Here is a 9,589-nt window from a genome sequence, read left to right on the forward strand (position 1 = left end):
CTTTGGAAGCACCGAATAAGCGCATCCAAAAAGGCAGTCCACCCAGCGGCGAAATTAGCAGCCCACCCGCGCACGTGGTTCAGTGACGGGAGGAGACGACGCCGTTCTTCAGTGGTCGCGATACTGGTAAGCGAGCCCTGTCAAGGACGCTGCGTAGCTGCATGCTTCGCGGCTGGTCTTTCTTCACAGCCATTCTGTATTTCCTCGTTCATACTGGGTTCGCTCTGACGGTCAGCAACGTGTCGTGGAAAACACGGAGTCGCCCTTTGCAAGGGTCATGTGCTCTGGCCAGCGCGTTCAGCAGTTAGTCATAATTGTTTAAGACGATACCACCACCTTTCGACACACGATTGAAGAGACTCGGAGCCTAGACACCAGAGAACAGCTCTACAATGCTTTCTTACCAACGTGGTAATCCCTCCTGACGCGGCCTTGACTATTAGTTTTAGCTAGGAAGAAAACGCAAGTAGGCTCATCCATTAGCACCGAGCCCTTCCTCTTATTCGAACCGAAGAGGCGCGGTCCATGATCTCTACTTTGGCCACGGTCAACCCATCGAGACGACGGTGGCGCACTGGGCCTCGGCACCAGTCCGAGCGCGTCGGAGAAGAGTCTTTATGAATCTACAGAATCATGGGGGTTGTACGCTGATAGAAGAGAAGGTAGGGCTGAGATTCCATAACTTCCTCCATCGTTACAGGCCTGACAGAAGCATCTGATGCGCAAACAAAAGAAGCTGTGGACGCTCCTGGACACACACACATGGACAGGATGGAAACACGTGGTGCAGCCACGTTCCCGGACAGGTTCTTCCAACACACAAAGCCTTCCCCCGCTCAGCGGGTGGTCGACCTCAAGACAGTGAAGTCTCCGGGCTTCCGGCACTCGCAAGAGACGACGACTTATCTCTCCGACTTGAGGAATACAACGATGCCTGCGTGCCAAGCCTTCTTTTTCTTCTGTACAAGGATCGCTGCCTTTTCAGAAAGACTCTTCCACTGCGCCCGGGGTTTGCTTCGAAGTCTTCATTCTGAAGCTGCGCGCGTCAAAGTAGCAATATACATGTGATCTACTGATGCGGCACGCTGAGCTAGCGTTCGGCGTATCATGCCCGAACCTTGGCTTGCAAGAAAATGGGCTAGTTGGATTTTCGTGAGGACTCTCCATCTTTATATAACCACGCCGCACGCGAACAGGTATCTAGTCCAATAAGTGCGGACTTACCTGAGAAGTGAAAGTCTCAACTACATGGTTCTCTAACGACGGCGGGTTTCCATAGTGACGCCAAAGAGAAACCTCGGGGAGTTCAAATCACAACTGAACGCGAAAGAGAGCCACATCTGGCTGGCTGTCCGGCACACGGTAGGGATTCTCTGCATTACCTGAAAGGGTACTCTGAGACAGCCAGAGTTTCAGTCTGTCGCGCACGCACTCGGCAGCCGCCCCCCGAATTCCTTCACCGGCGACCTCGCGGCGGCAGGCTTCTCCATGGGTAGACGGGACTTCTGACGAGGTGGTCGCTGTGGGAATATCTCCGTCAGCGAGTGTTCGTGCGTCTTTTTCCCTTCCCCTTGAGGCGTAAGAGCAAACCCCCCCCCCGGGTGCCCAGTCGTCCTTGACATCGCTCACGAGAGATGAAGACGGGTCACAGCTTTTCGCTTCCCCGTGTACAACGTGACTTTCACTGCCACCGGAATGGACCGGCGGTTCAGATGTTCGGGCACCCCTTGCCAGAAATACTCGTGAGTTTTCGGCACTGGTTGTGCAGAAAGATGGAGAGGCCAGGGGGTACGGTGTGGTAGCGTTCGCAAAGAACTCGTGACACAGCAGCCGTAGACCCGGACTCGGCATGAATGCCCGCGCATCCCAGCGCCTGTAGCACACGAAGTGCCCGGTGGACGCGGATGTACCTGGCGACCGAAACAAAGACAACATGAGTGCTTGTGTAGCCTCAGCTCGCCGTTTCGTAAATCAAGTACGACGACTTGTTTCTTCTTCTGCAGAGGACCAAGAAAAACAGGGGCCGTTCTGAAAACAAAGTCGCTATCTCACATCTGTTCCCCCAACGTGGCAACTCGAAGTTCTCTGGTGTGAACGAGCCCAGCTTCCGAGATGTTGTGTAGAGAAGGGTGATCACCTGGACCGACGCCCGAGTTCGACGAAAACTACTCTTCGACGCCACAGCCCTAAGGGAGAGGACTTGCACTATCGGAAGCCGCAGGACCTTGCGGCGGTGGTTCAAATTCTGTAGGCGAAGATCTGATGAGCCGATGAACCCTCCCGCTTTTCTCGAGAAAATGAAGCTCACAAATACAGTCCTAGTCCCTTCTTAGATGTGGCCTCCTGGCACTCTCTCTTCAAAATTTTTAGACGTTTCCCAGGTTCCAACCCATGTGAGGCCATCCACAAAAAAGACAGAAGGGAACCACACAGTGCTTTTCACAATAGGTTGCCTGACTTACCTAGATGACTCACGACTGCTCTGAGCTCATACAAGTTGTCAAGCTCGCTCATTAGAGAATCCAAACGGGTCCCGTTGCCGGCCTCTGCATCTGTCTTGCTGACAGCTAGCTGTCCTCGATCCCGCGCAGGATTCCTGGCGGGACCGAAACAAGAAGAACCGCTTCTAGCAGCTTCGCTACTTTCTTCGAAATGACAGCTGCCCAGGCTGGAAAGAGGTGCCTGCGATGGACGCTGCCGTGGCGGCCTTCCTTCCACACTGTTGCCCTCTGAAGAGCAGTTGACGAAAGACCCCATGTTCAGAAGAAGAGGAAAAGAGCAACGCTGCTGACACTTGCGCACCTCGCCGTAGGGACCTAAAGTTAACGAGTTGACCTAGAGGAGAAATGACACCAAGTGCCTGAACCGCCCACTGTGCACTAAGGATGTACAAGAAACCATACAAGATCTAAGAGCCTCCAGAGAGCACAAGAGGGCGCAAGACGTAGATCAGCCCTTGGTACCGGTGGCCAAGGAGCATAGCCGGCACCATGGAGCCAATACGGTAAAAAGGCAGCTCTCAGGTTCAGTTTCTCGGAAAATTGTGATCAGCTGCAACTGTGTGACGGCCAGGCTAAGCGCTCTTTAACACAGATGTTCGAAGCACCTCAAAAAAACACGACAATTTACCTGTACTGCAACTATCGACCTGGGTATTTGAACTGGGGTGTCGCTGTTCTTGGAGTGTGTAGCTGGCTTACAGCGATCACGTCGTCCTCTCAGAGCTGCCTACCAGAAAGTCAAGCAGCTATGCGGTAGAAGCGCCCGCGTGCCCCCGCCGTCCTGTTCTCTTGGTCAGGGCGTACAAGAGCAGCTTACACAGAAATGCAGCCCTCCGGACCACGTACGATTACAGTCGGCCCATTCAACCCAGGCCTCCCGACCACGTGAGAAGGAGAAATTTTCGATTCAGCCCAAACCTACGGAATGTAAAGGCCTCTGTACCTGTATAACTAGTGCCTCCGGTAGCTGCCGCAGCTGCCGGAATATCACCTTCGGTCGACGAACCGTCATCCATAAGTCACCTGCCTCGTCGCTCAGCGCTTCTAATTCACGCTCGTCGTCGTCGGAAAGCTGGCGCAGATTTACCGCATCTCCGGCGCAGCGAAGATCCGTACGGGCTGCGTCACAAGCAAGATCTCTCCCAGATATCCACCCAAGACTCTTCCTTGTCTCTCCCTTTACAGAAGAACGTAGTGGCAGCAGGCGACGACTTTGCTCTCTTCCACCCTGGACGCGGAAAGTGTATTCTTGCAATCGGGAAAGAATAGCCCAGCGGTGCACGTAACGCCGGACAAGGCAACCAGGCAGCAACCACAAGGGAGAGTAAAGCCCAAAAGCGGCTTTCATGCTTTCGAAGAGACGAGGCTCCTTTAATCTTGAAGAGAAGACGTCGCACGTAGACAAAGGATTTCCGGTCTCTTTAGATTCAGCATACTGTGCAGTTGCGGTGCTACGCGCTTTTGAGCCTAGGGTCGATAAGCCAACGACCTCGCTAGACGGTTCCAAGCCGGCCTGCCCCTTTGACACAGGCAAGTGTGGACAGCTGGCGAGCAAGCAACTGCCAGGCGACGACCTTCGGGCAGCCGAAAGGAGGATGTCCCTCTCTAGTTCCCGTCGCACGTCTTCGGTGGTCTGCACTGCCGAACAGTGAAGGCAAATGACATCGTCGACACTCTCGGGGGAGAAGGACGACTGGAGCAGTTCCTCAAGCATGACTCGGCGCGGCATCGCAGCGCCCCAGTGTGCGGAGAGCAACTCAGCAAGAGAGAGCTGCAGACACGAGAACGGCTCAGAACGTTCGGGTGTGCCTACACCGCAGTGCAGACAATACGTACACAGCGTCACCCGTCCTGAGAACACACCCTTCAGTTTCGAGGAACGCGTGACGCTCCACATCGGCTGTCCTGTCTGAAACCCGGTGTCCACCTTGGACCGATTACGATCAATGCCGAGTTCACCCAAGACATTCTCTCGTCCTCGAAGAGGCGGTACATCAGCTTCGGAGCCTACAGAGACGTCACTCTGATGTTTTCTTGAAACCCTATCGTTTCCTAGCCGGGCGCCGTGCGAGGTAACAGCTTGGCGTTGCGCCTGGTTTCGATCCAGGGAGATGGTAGACGGGTCACTCTGTGGCAGTACGCTGCATCGTGGCTGTAGTTTCCGGGAATCCTCACTCTCTACCACGGGGTCGACTGACTTTTTTCCTGTGAGACGGTGTAAATAGTTCTCGGGCACCGAGGAACGATTCTTGGGAGAGTATCTGTCCTGGACAAAAGCAGCTTGTAACCGTTCTAATAGCCGGAACTGCAGTTCCTCCGCTGCGTGGCAGTCCTCTTCCAACTCCTGGAGAAGCACCTGGAGCAGCTCGTGTGCGTCTTGCTCTTTTATGGAGGAATGACCCCCAGCAGCATCCTTTCTGCTTCCCGGAAGGTGCTGGTTTATCGAACTCTCCAGCTGCCTGTGTATAGCACCTGCTATTCCCTGCAAGCGCTTCCACTCGCTGCGCTCGCGTTCCCATACAATCCGGCGCCTCTCCCATCTCAGGCTGGAAGAGCTCGCTGACGACGCTTCACCAAGGGCCTTCAGAACCTCCAACACACCAGCCCCTCCGGGCTCTACTGGACCGACGTGGAACTGTGACCATAAACACTCGTTTGCTGTCTCAGTTTGAATGAATTCTGTTGTTCCCTTGAAGATGCCTGGCGATGAGGAGCCAGGACTAGCTTGTCGATCCATGCATGCCTCTGCGGTCCACCAACTCCCCCTGGGCTCGTCGTGTTTGTGCTCTTCGCGCGCAGCCGTCGGGATACATTTGGCTTCTTCCTCTGTGGGGCTGTGCCGGCCACGCGTAAGGCCGTACGAGCGGGACAAAGCGAGTGTGTCATCGTGTTGGAGGTCTCTCTCCGGCCTGCAAGCCATACCACTATTACACAAAACACCATCCGATGCCGCACTATTCACTGCACGCGGTCCCGCCTGTTTCAGACCCAACTCGAGCTGTCGGAGCACGCTCAGCAAAGACTGCGTTGTTTTCCCCTTCGTGCCAGACGACGGCCACAGAGCATCCTCTTGAGACAGGCTACCGCACTCGGAGTGCTGACTCCCCTTGTCACACCACGTCTCATCACCCGCGCGACCGAGCATGTGCTGATCACTACAAGCTTGAAATTCGCCTTCGCCTGCTGCTTTGCCCAGAATACCGGAGAGGGTAAATGGCGTTTTGGGAGCTTCCAGAAAAGAAGCAGACACGGCTGGAATTCCAGCGTTCAAGGTTAGCAAGCACTTGTACAGAGTATGTACGAACGCACGAGGTGCCGGGCACGAGGCCTGCCTGATAGCTGCCCCACACATTGGCCTTCGCAGACGCGGTTCTAGCCCTGCGTGAGGTCTCTCCTCAGTGCTGAAGACCAACCTTCGAAAGCCAGCCAGAGTCGTGCCCTGGACCAGAGGGGATTGGCCCTGACATTCGGAATACAGACGCTTAGCTGAGTAGAGCGACGTATGACAGTAGAGAGAGGGCCCCCATACGAGATCACAAAAAGGCGAGACATCGGGAGTCGAAGCGGCAGTTCCTTCCACACCCTTCTGAAGAAGATGGAGATATGCAAGCAAGTGGAGCAGCTCAAGCAGTGGTGACAGGGAAGCTAACGCCTGTAGCGAGGCCGACAAGAAGCAGAAGGACGAAGGGTTGTGCAAGGGCAACGGAAGAAATTTTTCTGTGACCTGCCGCTGTGTCTCTAACTCTTTTAGCCATGATGTCCACAACGCCACCGGAAATGGCATCAGAAAAGCACCCCAAACCGTCTCTTCTTTTGCTGGCTGACTGTTCTTTCGAAGTGCAGATGTGCGCATCCGTCGTACACCGTTTTCCATCTTGCGTGGCACCTGGAGAAACTGAGCACCTCATTCTCGAGCCTCTAGTTCCCGCGCTGCAACCTGCTTCGGTGTAAGCCCGCCTCTACGACGGAAGCCGTGTCTGACTCCTGATCCGTTACCGGCTGGTCCCTCAACACTTCTTCGCGCACTCCGCTTCAAAAAAGACCCCGTGGCCAGAGGAACGCTGATACACTCCGCGCTACGCCTGACGGGTGTGCGTCCGAACCCTTGCTAGATGTCTCCGGCTTCATTCCACTCCACTCTGGAGTGTCAGCCGTCGCTCCACCAGCACGGTTGGTGCTCTGTGAATCGGCTGAGGCCTCCGCTGTACCAGTCTCAGTTGACATGCGACGTCCGTGTCATTCCCTGAGGAGGCAGATAGTAGGCGCCCACCCGTGTGTCGTCTCGTGTGTAAGCAGCGGGGTGTTGTTTGAGAAGCCCTTGTGATACTTATGTTTTGACGGGCCTGGCCTTGCTGATGTCGCAAGTAGCAGGCCCGACCTCGAACAGGCCACCTAGCGACCAGACGGCTATTTTTGGACGTGCCTCTGCCCAGCGCGTTCCTCCTGGGTACGGAGTGAACACGGACACTCTGCACTCCGATGAAAGACTGCGCGGCGCATACTATCGATGTAGTCCGAGACCCCGGCTTGGGCTACCGTTGTCGTAATGTGCGAAAGGAGAGTGGAAAGGGACGAACACGCTCGCGTCCTGACAGAAGCCATCAGTAGCATGTTTCTGCCTCTCAGTCCTACCGAAAGCACCGACTTGCCATCGAAAACAGCGACTACACACAAACGCTCAATAACGACGTCTGCGCTAACTTGAGCGTTGCAGAGCCTGTCAAAAAGTCCGAAATTGACTAAACAGCCCGCCGAAAAAGACCTCAACACCACAGGCAACGGGTTAACACGAAAGCCGCCGGTGCAGAACTCCGGACTTCACTTTCAACCTTCAACGACATCGAAAAAAGAGAAATCAAAACCCCTTTACGACGGGAAAAGAAAAGCTTTGTACGCAGTCAGCAAGGTCACGCGGTAGAAACTACAAGAAAAAACGTAGCTTCCAGCCGAGTGCAAAGGCCGTGAGTCTCGGGCCCTAGAACAAGTTCATACATTCCTAAAGAGTCGACTTCCGCCTTCCTTCCCTTTCATCCGTTTTTAAAAGAACGGGGGGCACCACGAAAAACCAATTTCAACCGCTGACAACATCCGCGTGAAGACGTAGCTGCTGACATACGAAAGCTTCGTCTTCCGAGACCCTTGAGCCTGCGCGACGCAACCGAGAGTTTCCTTCAATGGCAATCCTCCGCCTTCATCGGCTGGGCCGATTCGACACTGGACACGGTCGGCCGGAGCTTCTCTGTTGCTCGTTGTATACACAGCCTGCGTTAAAAAGGCCCGCATGGGTTTCATTGCAGTGGAGATCCGCCGGCGCAGGGTTGTCTGAGAAACCGCGTCGCCCTGTCAACTCTTGAGGCCCCGGATAGTGTGGGTGTCGTTGCTTTTGGGCCATCTACGCTGTCCGGATTGCGCTGCCCGTTCTCCAGTCCTCTACGTACAGTCACTGTTCCACGACGCCGCCCCTGATCCAGCGCCCGGTCACGCACGCTGGTAGGCTGGGTCAATGGAAAACGCACATATGCCGAGGTCAACACGACACAGGGGGGTATAGATCCACTACATGTGCAGGCGCTTCTTCCCTCGGAGTCTCGCCCTTGACAGCTCTCTCCCGTTCAGTCTCTCCGTCCAGACAGACGGCACGCGCAGTAGTTGGAGAGGCCAGGCAGCTCTCAACTGCGCAGCAGGAGGTGACAAACGAAGGAATAGAGGAGGATATGACCGATACATCCGTTGTTGGCCCACACGTAGTTGACCCGCGAGATCGGCTCACCGGGCTGCGTTCGCTCGCCGCGATGCTCCGGCCGCGCCAGTTTGGCGGGATCCGAAGCTGGCGCTGCGCAAGCTGCTGTGCCAACAACCGGGCCAGCCGACGTTCAGAGCGGGACCGCAGTATGCGCTGGAGAATCAGAGCAAAAAATATCAAGGCAGCTGCCGCAGCCAGTGCGAGCAGAAGCGCCGGCCGGAAGAGCGGAAAGTGCATGAGTAAGAAACGCCGCACCGGACATGCATGCAAACAAACGCCCTACGGTGTCCAAAGAAGGAGACGAAAACACTAGGAGGCCGTGAGTCAGTTAGGACACGGTGCCCGGGGCTCGGGACGTTGATTTGCGATGCCCTGCCCGCAGCCTTAAGAAGAAGCGACACTCAGACACAAAATGCTTAAAGCAAGAAACGGCATGCGTCTCAGCAACAAATGAACGCGCGAGCCACCCGGCAGCATCTTCGCGGTACCAGTATCGCAGTGAGACCGGAGAAGCTTGGGAACAAAGTTGCCCCGAGAAACCTGAAAATGGGGCTACGTAGAATCGACAGGGAGGGAGATGGCACTCCATTGACCCAGTCCTACGAAGGGCGCCTTCATTCGTGATTTAGGTTTCAAACGCTTAGTCATTCATCAAATCACGAACGTCAAGTGGTGGGTGCAGGTAGCTCAGCGAAGGGTACTGTTGCAGTGCTCTTCACGGACAAGACGTTTGGTAGTGAACTGATGAAGTAGACGGACTGCTGACCTGGCAAGCCAGGCCAAATTGGCAAGACGACGCGACGCGATACTTCGCTTAGGATTGATCTTGTCAACCCCCGGAAGTGGGTCTACACTTCCACATGGCTTGGGTTTTTCTTTTTTGTCCAGTAGGGCCGGCGGAGCCACCTCTGTAGCCGCACTTTGCATAAGCCTTTCAGATTTCTGCGCACCGGGGCAAAAGCTTGCATCACACTGTTCTGTTGTTGTTCACGCCAGCTTGCTGATATGCCCGCAAAAAAGCCTGCAATACTCACTCGGCTAATAGTCAGCCGGTGAGCTGCTGGAGCAACGCTGTGATAGGCAGCCGAGAGCACTGCCCACGGTGGTAAAGCTCTGTGGCGTGTATTGGCTCTGGGTCGCCCGGTGCCGTAAGAGACCTGCGGTACCGGGAAGGCGCTGGACCTGCTTTGCAGGCAGAGAGTATACACTGGTTCCTCGTGGGGCGGACGTCCTGCGACGGCGAGAGAGACGCCGTGCTCAGGCAACCGACTGGGAGAGAATAAATTGTTCTGCTAGTGAAAGATTACTGTTCCTAGGAAAACGGTGCTAGCAGTTGCTCAACTCT

At 55.3% G+C, this 9,589-nt stretch overlaps 1 protein-coding gene across 1 annotated transcript; it reads right to left on the reverse strand.

Moving 5' to 3' along the window:
- Window positions 1-387: 387 nt before the first annotated feature.
- CSUI_010912 (ubiquitin carboxyl-terminal hydrolase) lies at window positions 388-8,745 on the reverse strand. Its single transcript, XM_068071013.1, has 4 exons — window positions 3,445-8,745; window positions 2,463-2,835; window positions 1,383-1,910; window positions 388-748 (listed from the first exon to the last, which is right to left on the reverse strand). Exons 1-4 carry the CDS (start codon window positions 6,373-6,375, stop codon window positions 624-626), a joined length of 3,957 nt encoding a protein of 1,318 aa, XP_067917011.1. The 5' UTR covers window positions 6,376-8,745; the 3' UTR covers window positions 388-623.
- Window positions 8,746-9,589: the final 844 nt, after the last annotated feature.

Source organism: Cystoisospora suis (assembly GCF_002600585.1).
Source record: "Cystoisospora suis strain Wien I chromosome Unknown contig_8848, whole genome shotgun sequence".
Taxonomy (NCBI): Eukaryota; Apicomplexa; class Conoidasida; order Eucoccidiorida; family Sarcocystidae; genus Cystoisospora; species Cystoisospora suis.